Consider the following 24352-nt stretch of genomic DNA (forward strand, 5'->3'; position numbering starts at 1 on the left):
GTATGAGAAAGGAGGCAAGGGTATACAATGGATAAAACATAGTCTCTTCCATAAGTGGTGCTGGGAAAACTGGACAGCTACATGTAAAAGAATGCAATTAGAACACTCCCTAACACCATACACAAAAATAAACTCAAAATGGATTCAAGACCTAAATGTAAGACTGGACACTATAAAACTCTTAGAGGAAAACATAGGCAGAACACTCTTTGACATGAATCACAGCAAGATCTTTTTTGATCCACCTCCTAGAGTAATGGAAATAAAAATAAACAAATGGGATCTAATGAAACTTAAAAGCCTCAGCTCCCCGCCTCCGCCCTCCCCAGTGGCTGAGCAGACAAGCCTCTTGGGCTGGTGAGTGCTGGTCGGCACCGATCCTCTGTGTGGGAATCTCTCAGCTTTGCCCTCTGCACCCCTGTTGCTGTGCTCCCCTCTGTGGCTCCAAAGCTTCCCCCCCGCCCGCCACTCCCTGTCTCCACCAGTGAAGGGGCTTCCTAGTGTGTGGAAACCTTTCCTTCACAGCTTCCTCCCACTGGTGCAGGTCCCGTCCCTATTCTTTTGTCTCTGTTTTTTCTTTTTTCTTTTGCCCTACCCAGGTACGTGGGGAGTTTCTTGCCTTTTGGGAGGTCTAAAGTCTTCTGCCAGCATTCAGTAGATGTTCTGTAGGAGTTGTTCCACATGTAGATATATCTGATGTATCTGTGGGGAGGAAGGTGATCTCCACGTCTTACTCTTCTGCCATCTTGATGGTCTCCCGGCAGGTGGATTCTTAACCACTGTGCCACCAGGGAAGTCCCAGTACTAAACATTTTATACATACTCATTTATTTGTTAAAACAATTCTATGAACCAGGTACTACTGTCGTAGTCATTTTACACATGAGGAAATTGAGGACCAGGGAAGGTAAGCAACCTGCCCACAAGTCATGTAGCTAGTAATGGGCAGAGCCAGGATTTGAACTTGGGTGCCTTGGCTCCATAATCCATGTCCTAGAGTATCTGCTGCATTGTGAGGTCACCGGGCATGAAAGTAGAGCTATGATTTCTACCCATATTTGCAACCTAGTAGCAAAAGCAGAATAAACACATGTGAAAATGTATGAGAATTTAGCCAACAAATAAGGAAAATAATACATTCTCAAATTATCCATTCCTCAGATATTTACTAAACAGTTCTGAGTATCCAAAGATAAATCCAAAGTAGCCTTTGCCCTTGAGGATTTTCGTGTCTCGTGGGGGAGAGAGAGAGAGAAAAATATAGATTCAGCGTAATAAGTCACCAGAAGCCTGCACCGGAGAGAGTGGGAGTTGTAGGAGTGGCACAAACTCAGACTGGGCAGGGGCTCAAGGACAGCTTGCTGGAGGAGGGGAGGGAAAAATTGGAGTTGACGTGACCAGCAGATGGGGAAGGGCTTTCTAAGCAGAGAGCAACTGGGAGGATGCCCACACGTGGGAGACAAGCACGCACTGCTCAGCTGCGTGCAGGGCTGGGCCAGGGGGCTGTGGGGCTGAACTCATGAGCAGGGGTCCTGCTGCCCAGCCCAGGGAGGACAGTGACCACCACGTGAAGTGGTAGGAGATCAGTGAAGACAGTGTCACCGCCTCCTCCTCTTCAGCGACCTCCATAAGGCCTGGTGCCAAGGGCCCCAGAGCAACTTCCCGACTCGTCCACTTCTCAGGGATAATTGTACTAGCAGCAGCTGTGTTCGCCAGAGAGTAGCTCCCCAGATGTCCCTGCATCACTCGGTTCCTCACTGCTGTCATCCCCGTGGAGGGCAAGCGTGATTACAGTTTGCAAGACCGTTTCTGAAACAGCAGATGGATATCAATTATGCCCAAAGAAATCTGTGACCTAGATACAGTGCGCTCATGTTTTCCCCATATTCTTCGTCACTTGTCCCCTCCACTCAGCTGCTCATCTGGTGACTCTGTTCTTTGAGAAGAAATTGGAGGGTGGGGATAGCAGCCAGGAACCAGCCAAGGTGATAGCTCTAAATTCCAGGGCCCTGGGCAGAATTTTGGAAAGAAACCTCTGAGTCTGCTGGTCCCAGCATGTACCAAGCTGGGGGGCCGGGGCAGGGAGGTTTTTGCGGTACGCGGGCCTCTCACTGTTGTGGCCTCTCCCGTTGCGGAGCACAGGCTCCAGACGCGCAGGCTCAGCGGCCATGGCTCACGGGCCCAGCCGCTCCGTGGCATGTGGGATCTTCCTGGACTGGGGCACGAACCCGTGCCCCCTGCATCGGCAGGCGGACTCTCAACCACTGCACCACCAGGGAAGCCGCTGCCCAAGGTTTTTAACTTAATTTATTCTTCAGTTAGACTAGAAGCGGCCCCAAGCTAGAGCATTGGTTAATAGACAGTGGCAATTATCTATTAATAATATCTAGATGCGAGAGATCGAATTGCTTCTTTGTAGAGAGGTGACTAATAGAAGCCACAATCTGTTGAATGGAGTTCTAGTTAATTTTTATTCTTTTTTTCTGAGTTTTTTCTTATTTCATGGGTGGTACGTGATGAATAAGGCCCACTGGAGGCTGGCACTAGCAGATAAAAGCTTCTTGCTCTTTTTCTGCTGAAGAATGTCTTCCGATTTCCCAGAGGGCCCGGGGTGCTGGGATGGCAGTTGAATTAATGCATTGCTGCTCAGGAGGGAAGCACCTATTCTGGGGGCATTTGGGGCTTGGGGGTCGGGTCAGCACCCCCATCGGAGAGTGCTCGCCCAGGGCACGTTTCCTCTGTGTCCCAACAAGCGTTCCTGCGAGGCACACAGCACCCTGCCCTGACCTTTAACCGCTTCCCGTTCACAGTATGTCAACCCAGCCTTCGAAAGGATGATGGGCTACCACAAAGGTGAGCTCCTGGGGAAAGAACTCGCCGAGCTGCCCAAAAGTGACAAGAACCGGGCGGACCTTCTTGACACCATCAACACCTGCATCAAGAAGGGCAAGGTAAAAAAATAGAGAGAGAGAGAGAAGGGCAAGGTGGGTGAAACCGAAGCAGTCCACAAACCCTTCCCCAATGCATTTTTTCTTCTGTGAGTTTTTATGTCATGTCTTTAATGTTGGCTTCTTTAATAACGTTGCAATTAAGTGAAAAATCCTTTATGTTTGCAAGATGAGTTAACTTTTGAGTTAATTTTGGATAGCAAGCGAACCTCGTGCTTATCCTGATGGTATAGAATCTGGTGATCTTGTGTAAGGAAGTTTCTTCCTTCACATGAATGAATCTCACCTGTCATGGCTGGAATTTCATACCTATCTCTGAGGAGAGCTGTTCTATATTTTTTAATTTATCCAGTGTTTTGGGGACCAAGAGCATTTAATATCAGTATTTACGTGTCTTACAGGCCCAGTTTTCGGTCAGTTTTCCTTTTTCTGCTCTCTTTACCCATCACAGTTCAGTTTGTCCAGCGACCTCCACTGCATCCCAGCAGATGAAGGCAGTAGTGCAGGTGCAGTGGGCATCTCTCCACAAGCCTTCCTTTCCAGAGGAGCATTGCTCTCATAGCTGGAACTGCCTTTCTTTTAATCATTCAGATGCTTTCTCTGATGTGAAGTAGTTAGATAAGCATTGTATTTATTTAATGGGGGACCATTTTATAGAAATAAAATGTTTGGCTTATATATCATGGCCAAAATTAGTAAAAGAAAAGAACATTGGGGCAGTGAGACTGAAAAGGAAACAGGACATTGTTAAGTCCTCCAAAAATTCTGCCTGGAGAGTACTGCCACACATCTAGTGACCCCAACATGCATACCAGTTAGCCATCCTTTGTGAGTGTGTGGGCAGAAAAAGGCTGCAAAGAGTCTCAGGTCTAATTCAACCACTTCCTCCCAGAAATAGTGGAGGTGCCACAGGCCCCCCGCCTTGAGGTCACCGGGCTCTTTATCCTAGCCGGTTCCTCAGGGTCGGGCCACAGCAAGTCTTCACACTCCGCTTCACACTCCCCATCCATGGAAACTGCCAGGAGCCAGATTAAGCCCAGAGAAGACTTGGCTGGAGGCCCGATAGGATAGTAGAAGGATGATGGGCTTCAAGGAAAGTTAAGAGATAAATTTATAACCACATTTTTCACTTTCTCACGTGGGCACATTAGTCAGCATCTCTGAGCCTCTGTTTACCTATCTGCAAATGAAGGGTGATAATATCAAGCTCACAGGTTGTTGTAAAGATCTCGAGAAAGACCTCAGAAGAACCCCTTGACCTGGTGCCCCTACACCCACAGGGCTGAGAGCAGGAATGGCATCCACTGCTCAAGTGTCCCAGAACCAGGAGGGGCAGCCCCTGGTGGTGGGCTCATTGCTCTGGTGGGCTCCGTGCACTGTGACCATGAGCCTTACGTAGTCACCGTCGTGGTGGGTGCAACTCTGGAGCGGTATTTTGTGGAATGTAACAAAAGCATGTGGGAACTTCATGGCTGAACTTGATGAGACCCTCTGTAGGAGCCACCGAATGCCTGGACAGAAGGATTTTAAGAGCTCTCTTTATGTAGGAGTGGCAGGGGGTTTACTATGCCAGACGGAAATCCGGCGACAGCATCCAACAGCATGTGAAGATCACTCCAGTGATTGGCCAAGGAGGGTGAGCGCCAACTCTTAAACTCTTGTTTTGAGGGGCCTCTGTGGGCGTTGGGTTTGTATATGGAAATGCAAGTGTGTTAGACCCACAAATAGTAGGATTGGGTCTGTACGTAGTACCTGCCGAGGACACCTCCGTGTGGCCGGCAGCAGCCCCAAAACAACACAGGCTCTACTTCTGCTTGTGGGCTCTATGAAGCATCGCTCCGACTGTCCACTTCCGCCTGATGGTCTGGGGGTCCACTGTCCCCACGCCGCAAGGAGCTCAGTTTCTAGGCCTTTCCCTGTTATCACAAAGACCACAGAACAGCAGAGCTCGCTGCCTCAGCCCCACCTGGGAGCCGAGCTTCTCTCCTTGAGGCACCGGCTCTGTGATGATTCTCTCCAGTCCTCGGGGCTTGTTCCACAGGGAAGACAGAACCCTGGGGGTCATGGTTAGGAGAAAAAGGTGTCTGACCAGAAGCTGAGACATCTGATTCCATGTGAATCTCAGGTTACCAGAGGAGCCTGTTCATTTGCAGAGAGATAAGGAAAATGCTCAATTCCATTTCCTTCTCCCAGTTACATTTTGTGAGAAGGTTTATGGAGCCAGACAGGACCCCCTAACAGTACATCACTGAGGAGCCTTCGTAAACAAGCCTGAAGGTCAACCAGCCAGCGTCATGGTACAGGTTCACAAGGGACACACGCTGTTGGGTGATGTTTTGGAAATAGAAAAGGAGCAGTTATGGTGCGAATAACCAGCAAAGAGAGCCCTGTCTGTGACTCTTATTGTGTGGTTAGAAAACGTTCTGTAGTCAGCAAAGTGTCTGTAGGTTGTTTCCGCTCCAATTTTACTTATTTGTTAGTTTCAAAATTGTTCCCCCCTCCGTTCAGAATCCACTGTCTCATGTTTCCTGCTACTTTGCTTCACTCCGCATGGTGGGGACGCTGGTAGCCCTGACCAGGGGTTTCGAGCGCACAGAGAAAGGCCCCCAAAACCCTCCTGAGCGCACAGGCTTCCGTGTGGCCGTTTCCACCAGCGGTCAGAGCTCTGAGGCCACGATGGCCATCACATTATCGTTTCCAACCATCATCCTTAGACCGTCTTCTCAAGCTAAGATTCACTGTGTGTGTGTGTGACCAGAATTATTAGGTAACAAGGTGGAGGAGACCGAGTTATTGTTTGGTTATTTCTGTTAGAATGAGTTTTTCTGATTTTTCTGATGTGACAGATAAGAGCAAGAAGTTCTAGAGCCCAGAGACAGTGTTATTTTTTCCCCCAATATTTTCCCCCAGTGAGCTGTCAAAGGAAATTCTTAACTAAAAGTAGGAAAATTTTACCTCTTCCTATTTAGTGATGCTCACTACAGAATAACCAGGACTCTTCAGAGTCCTCCAGAGAAAACTGAACCAAAGAGGAAGACAGACAGAGACAGAGAGACAGAAGCAGAGACACAGAGAGAAGAGACTCATTACTATAAAATCTAACATAGTCCTCTGTAATTCCAGCTTCACTCAGTAGAAAATCTACCTTGAGCTGATCGTTGTGCAGGACTAAGGCACCTGTTGTCTTTCCCTGGTGTCCTTGTGGTAATGAGCAACACCACAGGCTGTTTGGGGATTCTGTCCATGATCTTAAAACAAGAGGGTTTTTCTGTGCCTGAAAAATGCCATCATTTATGATGACCGGGCTGTGAAAGAATGTGGAATATTAAATGTAAAAACAACAACCATGAACTTTGGTCATTGTCCAAATGAGTCTTTGCCTTCTATATAAGCTGTAAAAGTATTAGTGTCAGCAGAATTAAATCCCATTTTAACTTAAAGTCTGGAGTAGCATTTCATCCTGTCACTGATGCTATCTAGGAGCCAGGCCTCAGGAGTTGGTTAGAAAATGAAGTACCCATTAGGAAAGTGTTTCTGAGCCAGCTGTGATTAAAAGGGAAGCCCAGTTTCTGAAGGCATGTGTGGGCTGTGTGTGAAAAAAAAATGCATCTTTTATAGACTGTGTTTTGTCAGAATTTAAAATCTGCCCTAGAATGGACCCTGGAGTTTTACTTGAAGAAGATTCTGTTGACGTTTTCATTTGCTAATTTGTTGAATCATCTCATATCTGACTCACTAATAACTGATTATTTATGTTATTAGGAAAATTAGGCATTTTGTCTCCCTCAAGAAACTGTGTTGTACCACTGACAAAAATAAGCAGGTATGGTATTGAGTTTGCTTCATTTACTCTGTCGGCTTGACCATGCGTTCGTTACATTCTCACCATGGTTCTCTACTTGTCTTTCTCCGTATCTTACTGTAGTTGCCAATTAAGAAGCTTTATGGCAAAATTAGGCCCTTAGACAAATAGTAAAAGAAAAAATTCCCCAGCGAGCCTATACACTTTATTAGTAACGCATGTCAGTTATGATTTAGCTTGTGACTGTGCAGCTCAGGACCAATATATTTTATGAGAGCATAAAATTTTTCCTCCAAATAAAAAATGTTCTAATTTGCTACCTTAATTTCTTAAGTGAAAATTATATGTGCATTTGAGCATTTCACCCCTATAAATTCATGTCAAAAACAAAAATCATTTATAATTAGTACTATGATTTTTTTAAACCATTATATCATGTAGAACAATATATTTGAGTGTTTTCTGAAGTAACAGAATTTTAGTAAGTTGCTGTATTTAAGAACTTTTTTAGGTAGTTTTATCACAGAGAACAACGGTATTGATATTTTTCTTTTTTTTTTCACATCCTTATTGGAGTATAATTGCTTTACAATGTTGTTAGTTTCTGCTGTATAACAAAGTGAATCAGCTAAATGTATACATATATCTCCATATCCCCTCTCTCTTGCGTCTCCCTCCCACCCTCCCTATCCCACCCCTCTAGGTGGTCACAAAGCTAATCTCCCTGTGCTCTGCAGCAGCTTCCCACTAGCTATCTATTTTACATTTGGTAGTGTATATATGTCAATGCTACTCTCTCACTTCATCCCAGATTCCCCTTCCCCCTCCCCATGTCCTCAAGTCCATTATCTACGTCTGTGTCTTTATTCCAATCCTGCACCTAGGTTCATCAGAACCTTTTTTTTTTTCTGATTCCATATATGTGTGTTAGCATACAGTATTTGTTTTTCTCTTTCTGACTTACTTCACTCTGTATGACAGACTCTAGGTCCAACCACCTCACTACAAATAACTCAATTTCGTTTCTTTTTAAGGCTGAATAATATTTCATTGTATATATGTGCCACATCTCCTTTATCCATTCATCTGTCGATGGACACTTAGGTTGCTTCCATGTCCTGGCTATTGTAAATAGTGCCTCAGTTAACATTGTGATACATGACTCTTTGAATTACGGTTTTCTCGGGATATATGCCCAGTAGTGGGATTGCTGGGTCACATGGTAGTTCTATTTTTAGTTTTTTAAGGAACCTCCATACTGTTCTCCATAGTGGCTGTATCAATTTACATTCCCACCAATAGTGCAAGAGGGTTCCCTTTTCTCCACACCTTCTCCAGCATTTATTGTTTGTAGATTTTTTGATGATGGCCATTCTGACCAGTGTGAGGTGATACCTCATTGTAGTTTGATTTGCATTTCTCTAATGATTAGTGATGTTGAGCATCCTTTCATGTGTTTGTTGGCAATCTGTATATCTTCTTTGGAGAAATGTCTGTTTAGGTCTTCTGCCCATTTTTGGATTGGGTTGTTTGTCTTTTTGATATTGAGCTGCATGAGCTGCTTATATATTTTGGAGATTAATCCTTTGTCCGTTGATTCGTTTGCAAATGTTTTCTCCCATTCTGAGGGTTGTCTTTTCATCTTGTTTATGGTTTCCTTTGCTGTGCAAAAGCTTTTAAGTTTCATTAGGTCCCATTTGTTTATTTTTATTTCCATTTCTCTAGGAGGTGGATCAAAAAGAATCTGTGATATTTTTTCTTTTTGGTTTATACTTTAGTACTGGATTGTGTGTATTGTCACTTCATGCTGTAAAGTTTGTTGATTAAAAAGTATTCAACAAACATAATTACCAATGATCTATTTTTAATACAAATCTATTTATTTTATTTAGGTATTATTGATGTGCTATATTATATGTTTCAGAAGTGCAACATAGTTATTCGCAATTTTTAAAGGTTATAGTCCATTTATAGTTATTATAAAATGTTGTCTATATTCCCTGTGTTATACTATATATCTGTGTAGCTTATTCATTTTAGACATAGTAGTTTACACCTCTTAATTCCCTACCCAATTTTTCCTCTCCCCCTTTCCCTCTCCCCTCTGGTAACCACTAGTTCTCTATATCTGAATCTGTTTCTTTTTTGTTCATTCATTTGTTTTATTTTTTAGATTCCACATATAAGTGATATCATAGAGTCTTTCTCTGTCTGACTTATTTCACTGAGCATGATACCCTCCAAGTCCATCCATGTTGTTGCAAATGGCAAAATGTCATTGTTTCTTATGGCTGAGTAGTATTCCATTGTGTGTGTGTGTGTGTGTGTGTGTGTGTGTACCTCCAGTGATCTATTTTTGAATATCAAACATGGCCTTTGACTTAGATGAAGATTTTAAAAGAAGGGACAGTGTCTCTCAGGGACATGAAGGGCTTCAGGGCATAATCCATTTTAGTGTAACATGTCAGAGGCTTGGGAAGTGGTGTGGGATCAGGAGGAAGCCTGGCCAGGCAAGGAAGTAAGCTGGGGCATGGCAGACCCAAGATGCCTGGGCTCCTCCCAGTGAGAAGGCAGCTCCAGAGGGGAGGAGACTCAGTGCAGTGAGCTTCCAGCTGGTGCCTCAGCCCATCGAAGGTATCCATGTCCATCTGCTTTTTTAAAAAATAATGACTCAGTATTTGTATAGACTGTGAAATGATCACCACGGTAAGTCTAGTTAACATCCATCACCATATGTAGTTACAAATTTTTTTTTGAGAACTTTTAATATCTACTCTTAGCAAATTTCAAATATGCAGCATAGCATTATTGACTATAGTCCATGCTGTACAGTACATCCTCAGGACTTATTCATTATAACTGGAAGTTTGTACTTTTTGACCTCCTGCATCCCGTTTTTAAAATTAATTAATTAATTTATTTATTTATTTTTGGCTGCCTTGGGTCTTTGTTGCTGTGCGTGGGCTTTCTCTAGTCGTGGCGAGCGGGGGCTACTCTTTGTTGCGGTGCGTGGGTTTCTCATTGTGGTGGCTTCTCTTGTTGCAGAGCATGGGCTCTAGGCATGCGGGCTTCAGTAGTTGTGGCTCGCAGGCTCTAGAGCGCAGGCTTAGCAGTTGTGGCGCACGGGCTCAGTTGCTCCACGGCATGTGGGATCTTCCCGGACCAGGGCTCGAACCCGTGTCCCCTGCGTTGGCAAGCGGATTCTTAACCACTGCGCCACCAGGGAAGTCTCCTGCATCCCTTTTACCTAACCCCCCCACCCCCACCTCTGGCAACCACCGATCTGTTGTCTGTGTTATGAGTTTGAGGGTTTTTTTAGATTCCACATATTAGTGATAACATATGGTATTTGCCTTTCTCTATCTGATTTATTTCACTTACCGTAATGTCCTCAAGGGCCATCCATGTTGTTGCAAATGGCAAGATTTCCTTCTTTCTTATGGCTAAATAATATTTCATTGTATGTGTATATACCACATTTTCTTTATCCATTCAACCATCCATGGTTGTTTCCATGTCTTGGCTATTGTAAATAATGCTGCAGTGAGTATGGGGTTGCATATATATTTTAGAGTGAGTGATTTTATTTCCTTTCGATAAATACCCAAAAGTGGAATTTCTGGATCATATGGTAGTTCCATTTTTAACTTTTTGAAGAACTTCCATGCTGTTTCCCATAGTGGCTGCACCAGTTTACATTCCCACCAACAGTGCACAAGGGTTCCCTTTTGTCTACATCCTTGACAACACTTGTTATTTTTTTACTTTTTGATAATAGCCATGTTAACAGGTGTGAGTTTATATCTCACTGTGGTTTTGATTTGTATTTCCCTGAAAACTAGTGATGTTGAACACCTATTTGTATACCTGTTGGCCATCTGTTTGTCTTCTTTAGAAAACTATCTATTTAGATCCTCCACCCATTTTTTTATTGTTTGTTTTTTTTGCTGTTGAGTTGTATGAGTTCTTTATATTTTTTTAGATGCTAACTCCCTTATCAGACATATGATAGGCAAATATTTTCTCCTATTTGGTAGGATATCCTTTCATTTTGTTGGTGGTTTTCTTTGCTATGCAAAGCATTTTAGTTTTATGTAGTCCCAGTTGTTTATATTTGGTTTCTTTGCCTTTGCTTCTGGTGTCAGAAAATCACTGCAAGACCAACATCAAGGAGCTTATCCCCTATGGTTTCTTCTAGGAATTTCATGATTTCAGATTTTAAGTTCAAGACTTTAATCCATTTTGAGTAGATTTTTGTGTATAGTGTAAGATAGTGATCCAGTATCATTCTTTTCCATGTGGCTATTTTTTTTTAATTTATTTACTTTTGGCTGCATCAGGTCTTCGTTGCTGCACACGAGCTTTCTCTAGTTGCAGTAGTTGCGGCGAGTGGGGGCTACTCTTTGTTGTGGTGCGCGGGCTTCTCATTGCGGTGGCTTCTCTTGTTGCGGAGTACGGGCTCTAGGCGTGCAGGCTTCAGTAGTTGTGGCCCGTGGGCTCAGTAGTTGTGACTTGCAGGCTCTAGAGTGCAGGATCAGTAGTTGTGGCACACGGGCTTAGTTGCTCTGCGGCATGTGGGTTCTTCCCGGACCAAGGATGGAACCTGTGTCCTCTGCATTGGTAGGTGGACTCCCAACCACTGCACCTCCAGGGAAACCCTCCATGTAGCTATTTAATCCAACACCATTTACTGAAGAAACTATTCTTTCCACCTTACATATTCTTGGCTCCTTTGTCATAAATTAATTGACCATATATATGTGAGTTTATGTCTGGACTCTCTATTGATCTACATCATTAGATACATTGAACTATCTATGCAGATAAATATGTGTCTGTTTTTATGCCAATACCATACTGTCTTGATTACTATAGATTTGTAACATAGTTTGAAATTGGGGAGTGTGATACCTCCAGCTTTGTTCTTCTTTCTTAAGAATATTGGAAAAATATTCTAGAATAGCAAAAGGAATCATGTACTTTTTTGTAAGATTTAGTTCAACATAAAACGCCTCCTTCAGCACTGAGTGTTTCGTCTGGAATCAGGAAATTTTCACTTAATAACATAAACTCATGCAGAGAGGCAAGTCCTTGGAGACCTCTGGGAAAGGAGGGGAACTGACTTTCACAGGAAAAAAATTCTCCCAACAGCAAAGTTTAGACATCACAGGAGGAAGAATAAAGTCCATGTGAGAGGTGACATGGGTAGCGGGAGAATCACATGACATTCTGATGGCTTTTTAGAGACAAACTAGTGAACCCAAGCAGTGCAAACCAACTGCTATGAGCTGTGAAGCCACAATGCAGGACCCAGGCCCACTTGGGCTTGTTCACGCCCATCCAGAAATGAGTCGAGTATAGTCCACGTCCAAAACCAAGCAGAGCCTCCCCCACCAGCCTAGCCTTCCTCCTCCTCCTGCCCCGCTTTGCTGTTTAGTGAATGGACCCCGTCTCCTGTCACCATTTCCCTGCAGCTCCATGTGCCCAAATTCTAGCAGCCCTCCATGGTCCAGCCCAAGAAACATCAAGTTCCATCTCCCTCCTCGAGCCTCCAAAGTACCTTCTTTGCTGTGTATCACGCCCACCGTCGTGATGGCTACTTGTGTGCCTCACTGCCCTCTCCTCTCCAGCAGGGTCCCTGGGCTGTGCTTGTCTTTGTGTGCCCATGCTGCCTGGTGCGTAGTAGGCCCTCAAGCTGTTGGTGAGCTGGAGTGGACTTGAATGTCTCGGTCCTGGCCTCCTGCCACCTGTACACTCTTCCTGCTTCACAGGGAGAGTGGGCAAGTCCTTAGCACAGGACTCAGGGATGCAGAAGAAGAGGGGCCACCTCCTCTTTTCTGGGGCTCTAAATAGGAATGTTTTTATTGCCGTAAATTAGCTGCTGTTCTGAGAAGGCTGGAAATGCAGGGCTCCGATATCCTGAGCCATTGACGTCACCTAATCGTGCTGCACTGGCCTAGAGAGACACTTAGATTTTCCAATAACAAAGAATTTTTATATCTCTGGCCAGACACACTGTTTTTCCTTCTCATTAAAGGAGGCTGAAGTGAATGGTGATGGGTCTGTGATGGGAAGCGCTCCCTAGAGGGTGGGAGCAGCCCGTCTGCAGGTGGTTGTAGTGGCGCGGCTTTGGGGTTTAGCCCTGAAGTCAAAATCCACCCATGGGTTTGCATTTTAACAAGGAATGAAATTGGAAGCCAGGCTGCTGTCTGCTGGTGGTGCTTTTCATCAGCAAAGATCTTTTTTCCTCTGTGAACCCTGTAGCTTTTTGCCAAAAGGCTGGAAATGCCCTGCGAGGTTAGTCTGCTGTAAACACTGTCACCCCCTGCAGCACTCACACATTTTCTCCCCAGATATGCATTAAACACCTGTTCTGTGCTGGCGCCAGGGACACGAAGTCTCTGCCCCAGAAGCTATGGGGCCACAGACAAATAAACAGGACACATTTCTAGAGCACAGTGTTGGGAGGTGTGAGACAGGTGCTGCAGAAGCACAGAACGCAGGACTGAAGGAGGCTGGCTAGGATTTTTTTAGGTGTCATCTAGGACAAAGGGCAACAAGCTACAACCTACAGGCCAAATGTGGTCTGTTTTTGTAAATAAAGTTTTATTGGCTCACAGCCACATTCTTTTTTACGTAGCGCCTGAGGCTGCTTTCATTCTACAACAGCAGGGTTGAGCCCATACAACAGAGACCATGTGGCCAGCAAAGCCTAAAATATGTACTCTCTGGCCCTTTACAGAAAAAATTTGCCAACCTCATTTCTAAAAGATAATTTTCTTTCTTGAATTTCCCACTTTCTTAGGTCAGAGACCATCTGCCCCGCCCTCTGGAAGGCCTCCCCCGCCTCCATGCATGCACATACTTCTTTGAACACCCTTTGCCTTCCTGGCATCCCCCGCACCCTGGTTCAGAGCCTGTCACAACCCCTTTATACCAGTGTGAGAACTTAGTTCCCCTGAGGCTTTGCCTTTTCATGAGGTCCAGGTCGAAATCCAAACGCATGGCTGAAACTCGAATTTCAGACATCTGCAAGCACGGTCCAGGAGTTGGACTCACACAGGGGAAGGAGGCTTCCAGGATCCCAGCTTTAAACCAGCTCCTCCTAAGCTGGCCTGGTCCAAGGAGAGGGGATCTCCCCACTGCCACCCCCATAGTGTCCGTCCCCAGCCCAGTTGCAGTACGGCTCCCATTCTCACTTCTCCAAGCCTTGGCCATTAGAATATGGGGAGCACAGCACTCTCAAAAGCCAGCAGCCAGTGGCAGGCTTGGAGCCCTGGAGCGAGTGTGGGGTTGCAGCTGGTGGTGTCCATCGTACTGTATCATCTGGTCTCTGTTCTCATGGTGGGGGGTGGGGGGTGACACACAGGCCACGGAGAAGCCTCAGGGAGATGCACGTGTCTCGTGTCCAGTAAGAGGAAGTCGTTCTCTTGTGAAGTCAGGAAGCACAGCCCACCCAATGAGCAGCTCCCGAAAATATTCCCTTGGTCAATGGGGCTATAGCAGGAGAAGGTCATAGCCAGGCTCAGAGGAAGTGGTCTGCTTTCTGACTAATCAGCGTTCCAGGACAAAAGCTGGTTGAGAGCAGACTGAGACGAATCTGACCTGGATTTTGCACAGGGCTTTCCAGAGCTAGACAACAGGGGTTCCTGTCTTTGGAATTTCATTGACCACCACCTCACCCTCATGACAGGAAGGTTGTTTCAGCCCTGAGAAATAGGAAGGACATAATCTCTGAATGAAGAATAGCTATTTAACATGAATCAGTTTGCCTTAGTTGAAACCTTGTTTCTATCAGTGAAAACCTACGTAAGCGTCGTCACAGCCTGACATTAGTATGGGGACAGGCATTTGGAAGTCACTGCTTTAAAAGCAGTTTCACGCTTGTAACTTATTTGGGGATAGAAGAGGCAGAAATAGGGGCTGAGTTGGCCAAATTTGCAGTAATGAAACTTTGCTTTGAGATAAGCTTTTTAGGGTTCATACTACTATGCCATTTTATACAAGGGACTTGAGTGTGCGTGGATTTTGATATCCATGAGAGCAGAGGACAACTAGGAGGGTGGTCCTAGAACCACCCTAGAATAACAAGGAATGACTGTATTTTGTTTTATAGTAAACTATTTAATCTTGAAATTGTTGTAAAGATTAGGGAAAAATAGAACTTTACTGTAATAATAATGCTTAAGACAAAACCTGTCAGAAGTGCCTAAAACAAGATATAAGGACATAGAGTGTCAGGGAGTAAGAAAGGGGAAGGAACAGGTCTTTAGTTTTGTGAAGGCTTCAAGTAGGGAAGGAGGGACTGGGTCCTGAAGGCAAAAGCAGTGGAAAGTTTTAAGGGATCCGATTAGGCTCAATATAGGAAAGAATTATTAGAATTGACCAAAGTTTGTAGTCTTATCAGGTAGTGAGTTCACCACCACGGGAGGTAATCAAATAGCAGTAGAGTGAGCTTTCAGTGGGAAAAGCTGTCTAGGGAGGTCACTCATTGGCCAGAGGTTAGACTAGATCAGTGGTTCTCCAAGTGTGGCTCCCTGGAGCAGCAGGGGCCCCAGGAATTTGTTAGAATTACAAAACCAGACTACAGAATCAGAAATTTGGGGGGTGGTCCTGGGCAGTCTGTTTTAATAAGCCTTCCAGGTGCTTCTAATTCACTCTGAAGTTTACGAGATACTGGATAAGATGAATGACTTCAAGACCCTGATAATGTGAATTTGGAATATTGGTTCATGAGCAGAGGCTGTTCCTGGTTTAATATAGTCAGGAATGCTTGTTTTCACTTCTGGCCCTCCAGCTTTCCCCTCCTGAGCATGAGGCCCCTGACCCAGGCTGCTCAGAATGTTGTGTTGCAGAGGACCCCCAGCTCTGCCCCAGGCATGCCCAGCTTGTGCCCTGGACCTGCACGTCCCAGATGGAAATGTGGCTCAACAAATGGCGATGTGCTCCAAGTGTGAACCACGTGCTAGATTTCAGAGACTTAGTATGAAAAAGAATGTAAATTAGCTTATTAAAAATATCTAAGTCCCATGTTGATAACATGTTGAAATGATAACGTCTCGCACATATTGTACTTAAAATATTAATTTCACCTGTTTCTTGTCACCTTAATGCAGCTACTAGAATACTTAAAATTACGTATGTGGCTTGCATTTGTGGCTCTCACATTATTTCTGTTGGGGGTCTAGCCCTTGCCTTCCAGGCCAAATCTTACCCCGAATCCAGCTCTTTGCGCCCTTTCGCAGGCGATAGAGGGGCTCAAAGAGCTACACACACAGTCTAGCTTCTGTCAGTGAGTCGGCTGCAGACTTACTGAGCCTCCCAGGAGAGGAGGCTGTAACCCAGGCCCCTAGGAGTGCTTTCCTCTTCCATGATGGGTGCTTAAGCAGACGTTCAGGGACCATTTTTGTTCAGGGAGGTGTGGGGGGCGCCTTCCATTAGTTCTCCAGCTGACAGCAGAAAGTTAGCTGTCACTTTCTAGAGCTATCGGGTGGACAGTGGGAGCTCTGGGTACCACGCCCTCCCACCCACTGCCCCTGTGGCCCTTGCAGTCCCACCCCAGACCGGCCTTCTCTTGGGTGAGTCTCGCCCCTCGTTGCCCCTAGGCCTCGACTCTCCCCACGTTTGCCAGGGTCAGCTCACCCTCATCTTTTCCTTCCCAGCAGGTGGCTTGGCTGATAGCCCTCTTCATGATTTGGGGGCCTCCCCCCAGCGTGCACAGAATAGGGGCCTTAATGCTCAGAGAGCCTCATCCCACTGCATTCTCGGTAAAACAGGAAGAGCATGGCTGTTGCAGGCAACCAGGAGAGAAAGATGGGTAGAATCACTTGCTGGTTTCTTTTCATTGCTGATCCCTGGTGATAAAAACAAGTTTTCAGTGTATCCTAAATTCCCAATATTTGAGATGTGTCCCATGGGGGTTTTGTTTCGTTTTGTTTTTTTATTTCTTGTGTTAACATATAAAAAGTATCCATAGAAACAAGGTGGGGAGAATTTTTTCTGTAGCCTCAATACATTTATTACTGATGCCACTTTGTATTTCTAACACCATTATAATTCTGCATCCTAAAAATACATTCTGCACGTTTCTGGTCTATCTAGAACCTCAGCATCTAACTAATTCAACTTGGATTTTGTTAGCGTGTCAATTTTATCCTCACTTTTACTTAATATTGCATTACATGGAAAATATATCAAATGATCCAAATGTGCTCAGAGATATGCTTCTCCTGCCCATAAGTACACATAATTACAGAGTCGTTGGGAAGATTGTCTAGCCCATTTCTCCCCCCAAAATATGTAATATATGTCATCTTAAAATGATTATTGTCTAGATTATCTATGTCGCATGTTTTTGAATAATGTAGACCCTTTGCAGCTTCCTCGTCCTTCAGGACTCAGTCCAGCTTCTTTTCCCTCCAAGAATCTCCCCAAGCCTGCCCGCCATCTCTCTCCCCACCAGTGAAGGTGACGGTGACACTGTTTTTCTGCATCGTCCATTCCACTGTTAATCTTATGCTGCTTTGGGTAAGTTCTCACTTCCGGCCACTGTGTGTACCCAGTAGATAACAGGAAAATATTTTGAAAGCTAATTTTTATTCCCTAATACAGTAACCTTTGGAAGGCATAAGAAATCAAAGATACAGCTCTGTCTAGTCCCAAATTATTATTACATGTAGAGTTTTCATCTGTATGTAGCCAATATACATATCACATGCCATTGCAGAGTATTTGCTGTGTTCTCCCAAGGCGCACATCCAAGTGTGACTTCCTGAAGTGGGAAAAAAAGGACACTGCCACTGAAAACATGACTTCAGTTTGCACTGAAAGTGGCTGTTCATGTTTAGAGATGTATTTTATCTAATCAGTGTACTACCACGGTACTGAGTTTGTACATATGTACCTTACTCACAGTAGGTGCCCCAAATATTTGTTGATAGATTTGGTAAAACCACTAAGTAAACATTTTTCCATTTAGCTTTAGTACATATTTACACGGAGCTATTTAAAGAAAGGGCTCCAATATTGCAAAACCACAATTTTTCCTGAGAAACCATGTTTGAACAGCCAAACCCCGAGCAGATGGGAATGGAGTACCTGCGGGGTGTCTGAGCGTAAGACAACTAGGAGGTCCCAGCAGGGAACAGGCCCGCATGCTGAGAATTCAGCGATGCGATTACATGTGTGAGAAAGTCTCGGCTCACAGGAGAGAGAGGCGACCGCAGGCCTGGCGCTGCTGGCAGCTGTTGTAGCTGGGCACGACAAACTTCATGAGACCCCACACGTCTGAAGCTGAGAGAGCCACCTAGCCGACAAGGGAGGGGACTGACTGAGAACATTCTGGGCGCGTGTACCTACCCTGAGCCCCGTGGGAAAGGAGGCTGACTCGTTTCAGGTAGACACACGTGCTCTGCGGCTCGTGGCTAGCGGGGCAGCAGACCTGGGGTTGTCTGCCCTGCACGGGGGTGGGGTTCTTCTGTCCCGGCTGGTCTCTTCTCCTGTTCTCTCCGCCACGGTGTAGGTATTTATAAGACACCTGACCTGTGGTGGGGACAGCTAGGAGGCAGAGAATGGGAAAAACAGAGGGGAAGGCACTCAAAGTCCTGAGCCGGAAATCACGTTTCCCTCTGTGTGAAACCTTTCCTGCCTGCTCACCTGTAACAGGCTGCCCCGATGGCGAGGCCCCACTCAGGTGAGCCTCAGGACGAGAGGCCTAAACGTGAAGAAAAATTCGTTTGACTTAAGAAAAGTAAAATAGGTTTGCTGATGAACGGTAAACAGACATAGCTGAGTGGTTTCTTAAAAATTAACGTTAGCTCTTTATCTCTGACACGTTTAAGACAACTAGGATTTAAGGAGGAGATTCTATGTTGGCCTTTGGGAAGGAGGAGTTCCCCACCCCCCAAATTTAACTAAAATTCCAAAGGTTGTATTTTTGTATGATTTGTGTCATTCAGACTATTGAAAGATATTCTGTTCACTGTGGAGACTTAAAATAATTCAGCACAAGAAGATTTTATCTTACCTTAGAGCTGATTTAGGTTAAAGTTTTACTTATTTACCTATTTTTATGCAATTTATGGGAATTAGCAATTGATAGGAAAGTTTTCTTTTTCCAAAGCAGCAGTTGGTGTCTGTCTCCTCAGAAGGCATTAATTCAGTTCACATTGAGAACTTTTCAGGCTGGGACACATGCTCAGCGTAAGCTGGGCATTCGTTCCTCTATTCATTAAGCAGCAATTCCCTTCCAGCACTTTGGCCCAGTGGAAGACACAAGGGTGGATGAGAATGAGGTCACCACGTTTTACCCCATATCGGCGGAAATCCGTGGCTTGGCTAATGGGACCCCCCATTCCACTCAACCTCGCCCCGCGCCCCCCAAACCTGGGAACCACCTTCAGCAACCTTGCTTTCCTGATCCCCCTGCATCCTCAGAGCCACTTAGTTCTGAAGATTGTGTCTTCCTAACAACGCTTGACTTCATGGCCTTTTCTCCAGCCCCGTCCCACTTCATTTCATCCCATGGCGGCCTCTGGTTGTCCTGCACTAGCCTCCTAACTGCTGCAGGCTCTTGAGAGCTGACTTTAATTTTCTGGAGTTTTGTGAGGCATTATTAAAATTAAATTATAGAAGCACGCAATTATATAAATTTTTAAATAGGTAATAAGGACTCAAAATCTACAACTTACCGTGTTACTACATTTTACTGTTAACTATGCTGTTGAGGTTACTTAACATTTGTTTTATCTGCATGGTGGAAATACAATATAAAGTTGTGCTGCACACGCATCTTCCCAACCCCTCATGTTCAGTGACATGTTGGTAGCTTCAAAGAGCCATGGTGGAAATCAGATCGAGGAAATCAGCAAATGCTACAAATTCGGACTTTTTTTTTTTTTTTTTTTTTTTTGCGGTACGCGGGCCTCTCACTGTTGTGGCCCCTCCCGTTGCGGAGCACAGGCTCCGGACGCGCAGGCTCAGCGGCCATGGCTCACGGGCCCAGCTGCTCCGCGGCACGTGGGATCCTCCCGGACCGGGGCTCGAACCCACATCCCCTGCATCAGCAGGCGGACTCTCAACCACTGCACCACCAGGGAAGCCCTGGACTTTTTTTTTTTTTTTTTTTAGTAAAACACAGTTTATTATTTTAAGCGCTCTTAATATTATTGTGGTGAAAACAGAGAACCCCCTCCCCCTCCAAACATTGTTTAATTTAATATTTACGTATTTGTTAGCTGCTCACATCTTAAAATTCTTTCTACAATATCATAAACCCATGGAAAATTCTGAACCGAGAAATTCATTGTAGGAAAAATGTTCAGGCAAGGCATGGTTTACATGGATAAAAATCAAACAATTTAAATCCACGTTTGTGACTTAGTCTAGATCACAATTCACCTGCGTTGGCTCAGACTTTTTATTATTTTTGGCTCAGACTTTTTAAAACTGAGGAATTACTGACATAGAACACAGTATTCGTTTTAAATGTACAGCATAGTGATTTGATACATGTCCGTTGCAAAGTGATCAACACAGTAAGTTAGTTAACATCCATCTCGACACAGTTAGAAATATTTTTTTCTTTTGCTGAGAAAATTTAAGCTCTACAATCTTAGCACCTTTCAAATACACGATACAGTATTGTTAATTATAGTCACCATGCTGTATATATACATCCCCAGGACTTATTTATCTCATAACTGAAAGCTTGTATCTTTTGATCACCTTCACCCATTTCATCCACCTCTCAATCCCCCACCTCTGGCAACCACCAATATGTTCTCTGTATCTATGAGCTCGGGTTTTTTGTTTTTAGATTCCACATATAAGTGATATCTTATAGTATTTGTCTTTCTCTGACTTATTTCACCTATCATGAAACACCGTCAAGGTCCATGTTATTGCAAATGGCAGGATTTCCTTTTTTATAGCTGAATAATAATCCATTGTATATATAAACCTCATTTTCTTTATCCATTCATTCATCAATGGACACATAGGTTGCTTCTATGTCTTGACTATTGTAAATAATGCTGCAGTGAACATGAGGGTGCATCTCTCTTTTCAAGATCGTGATTTCATTTCCTTTGGATAAATACTCAGAAGTGGAATTGCTGGATCATATGATAGTTCCATTTTTAATATTTTGAGGAGCCTCCATACTGTTTTCCACAGTGGTTGTACCAGTTTACACTCTCACCAGCAGTGCACAAGGGTTCCCTTTTCATCCTTGCCAACACTTGATATTTCTTGTAGTTTTGATAATAGCCATTCTAATAGGTATGAGTTGATATCTTGTTGTGGTTTTGATTTGCATTTACCTGATGATTAGTGATGTTGAGCACCTCTTTGTGTACTGGGTGGCCATCTGTGAGTATTCTTTGGAAAAAATGTCTATTCATATCTTCCGCTCATTTTTTAATCAGGTTTTGTGGGGGGGGATTTTTGCTATTGAGTTGTATGAGTTCTTTATGTATTTGTAGATATTAACTCCCTTATCAGAATGATGATTTGCAAATATTTTCTCCCATTCAGTAGGTTGCCTTTTCATTTTGTTGATGGTTTCCTTTGCTATGCAGAAGCTTTTTAGTTTGACGTAGTTCCACTTGTTTTTTTTTTTTTTGCTTGTTGCTTTTGCTTTTGGTGTCAAATTCAAAACGTCATTCCTAGGATCAAGGAGCTTGTCCCCTATGTTTTCTTTTAGGAATTCTGTCATTTCAGATCTTACGTTCAAGTATTTAATCTATTTTGATTTGATTTTTATGTGTGGTGTAAGACAGTGGTCTAGTTTCATTCTTTTGTATGTGACTATCCAGTTTTCCAGTACCATTTATTGAAGAGACTATCTTTTCCCCCTTGTGTGTTCTTGGATCCCTTGTTGTACATAAATTGCCCATATATGTATAGGTTTATTTCTGGGCTTTCTGCTCCATTTATCTATGTGTCTGTTTTTATGCCAATACCATACTGTTTTGAATACTCTAGCTTTGTAATACAGTTTGAAATCAGGAAGCATGATGCCTCCAGCATTGTTCTTCTTTCTCAAGGTTTCTCTGGCTACTCAGCGTCTTTTGTGGTTCAATACAAATTTTAGAATTGTTTGTTATATTTCTGTGAAAAATGCCATTGGAATTTTATAGGGATCGCATCGAATCTGTAGATTGCTTTGGGTACAAAGGACATTTTAACAGTATTAAGTCTTCCAGTTCATGAGCATGGAATATCTTTCCACTTAATTGTGCCTTCCTCAATCTCTTTCATCAGTGTTTTATAGTTCTCAGGGTACAAGCCTTCTAACTCCTTGGTTTAATTTATTTCTTTGTATTTTAATGCAACAGTAAATGGGATTTTTAAATTTTTCTCTTTCTGATAGTTCATCATTAATGTACAGAAACACAACTGATTTTGTATATTGATTTTGTATCCTTCAACTTTACTGAATTTGTTTATCCTAACAAATTAGGTTAGAAATCTTTTAGGCTTTTCTACATATAAGATCATGTCATCTGAAAATGGAGACCGTTTTACTTCTTTCTTTCCAATTTGATGACTTTTCTTTTTCTTTGCTAATTTGTCTGGCTTGAACTTCCAGTAGTGTGTTGAATAAAAGTGGCAAGTGTGGACATCCTTGTCTTGTTTCCAGTCATAGAGGAAAAGCTTTCAGTTTCTCGCCACTGAGTATGATGTTTGCTGTGGGCTTGTCATATATGGCCTATATTATGTTGAGGTACATTCCCTCTATACCCACTTTTTTAAGAGTTTTTTCACAGTGAAAAATTTTATATTTAGAATTAGTCTGGATTCAGTTTAGATGATCCCAGTTTTGTTGGCAACAAAAGTTCGGAGCCAGTCAAACAAATGCCTCCTTCGCTTCATCAGGCCAGATCAGAGCGTTGATCTTGGCTATGTCAGTGTCACGGAATTTCTTCACAGCCTGTTTGATCTGGTGTTTTTCGGCCTTGAAAACTGCAATAAACACGAATGTGGTGTTGTCTTCTATCTTCCTCATGGCTCACGGGGTGGTCAGGGGGAAGTTGATAATGATATAGTAAAAGCTTGTTTCTCCTGGAGGTGTTCTTCCAAGGATATCTGAGCTGCTTTCAGAGCTACAGTGTTTTAGGCACTGGAAGCTGGGTGACGTGTATTGTTCTTTTGTGGCTGGGAATGACTTTTAGCACTGCTTTCTTAGCCTTCAGAGTCTTGGCTTTGGCAGAGACCGGGTCTTCCTTCTTCACTTTTTGTGTCCTCTTTCTGAAAAGTTATTGAGAGCTTTTATCATGAATGGATGTTGAATTTTGTCAAGCACTTTTTCTGCATCTATTGAGATGATCATATGATTTTTATCTTTTGTTTATGTGGTGTATCACATTCATTGATTTGCACATGTTGAACCATCCTTGCATCCCAGTGATAAATTTCACTTTATCATGGTATGTAATCCTTTAAATATACTGTGGAATTTGGTTTGATAATATTTTGAGAATTTTTGCATCTATGTTCATCACAGATGCTGGCCTGTAGTTTTTTGGTTAGTGTCTTTGTCTGGCTTTGGTATCAGGGTAGTGATGGCCTCATAAAATGAGTTTGGGAGTGTTCCTTCCTCCTCCAATTTTTGGAAGTTTGAGAAGGGCTGGCACTAAATTTTCTTTAAATGTTTGCTAAAATTCACCAATGAAGCTATCTGCTCCTGGGCTTTTCTTTGTTGGGAGGTTTTTGACTTACTGATTAAATCTCCTCCCTAGTAATTTGTCTGCTCAGATTTTCTATTTCTTCATGATACAGTCTTGGTAAGTTGTGTGTTTCTAGGAATGTATTCATTTCTTCTAGGTTGTCCAATTTTTTGGCATATAATTGTTTATAGTAGTCTCTTATGATCCTTTGTATTTCTGCAGTATCAGCTGTAATGTCTCCTCCTTCATTTCTGATTTTATTTGAGTCCTCTCTCTTCTTTTCTTGTTGAGTCTAGCTAAAGATTTGACTATTGTATCTCTTTAAAAAGCAAACAGTTCTTAGTTTCACTGATCTTTTCTATTGTCATAGTCTCTATTTCATTTATTTCTGCTCAGATCTTTATTTCCTTCCTTCTACTAACTTTGAGCTTAGTTTGTTCTGTTCCCTTGAGGTATAAAGATAAGTTGTTTGAGATTTTTCTAGTTTCTTAATGTAGGTGTTTATCTCTATGAACTTCCCTCTTAGAAGTGCTTTTTCTGCATCCCATGAGTTTTGGTATGTTGTATTTCCACTTTTATTTGTCTCAAGATATTTTTAAATTCCCTTTTTTTCTTTGACCATTGGTTGTTCAGTAGATGGTATTTAATCTCCATATATTTGTGAATTTTCCAGTTTTCTTTTCTTTTTTTTTCTTTTTTTTTTTTGTGGTACGCAGGCCTCTCACTGTTGTGGCCTCTCCCGTTGTGGAGCACGGACGCGCAGGCTCAGCAGCCATGGCTCACGGGCCCAGCCGCTCCACGGCACGTGGGATCCTCCTGGACCGGGGCATGAACCCGTGTCCCCTACATCGGCAGGCAGACTCTCAACCACTGCACCACCAGGGAAGCCCTCAATTTTTTTTGTAATTAATTTCTAGTTTCATACAATTATG

General features: G+C 43.5%; 1 protein-coding gene across 10 annotated transcripts in view; it reads left to right on the forward strand.

Moving 5' to 3' along the window:
• The window catches only part of PDE8B (phosphodiesterase 8B), a gene marked incomplete at its 5' end in the record, with an annotated part of 253193 nt that overhangs the window by 153468 nt on the left and 75373 nt on the right, over positions 1-24352 (forward strand). For 4 of the 10 annotated variants that reach the window (XM_082651425.1, XM_082651433.1, XM_082651427.1 and 1 more), the window contains 3 exons: positions 2811-2951; positions 4496-4584; positions 6711-6771. The exons of 2 other annotated variants lie outside the window; for them this stretch is intronic. In XM_082651425.1, the coding sequence (XP_082507551.1) occupies positions 2811-2951; positions 4496-4584; positions 6711-6771 (291 nt within the window). The remainder of the gene's footprint in view (positions 1-2810; positions 2952-4495; positions 4585-6710; positions 6772-24352) is intronic. 4 more of the 10 variants (XM_082651431.1, XM_082651432.1, XM_082651428.1 and 1 more) reach the window with 3 other exon arrangements.

Source organism: Grampus griseus (assembly GCF_964374135.1).
Source record: "Grampus griseus genome assembly, chromosome: 3".
In the NCBI taxonomy this organism is placed as follows: Eukaryota; Metazoa; Chordata; class Mammalia; order Artiodactyla; family Delphinidae; genus Grampus; species Grampus griseus.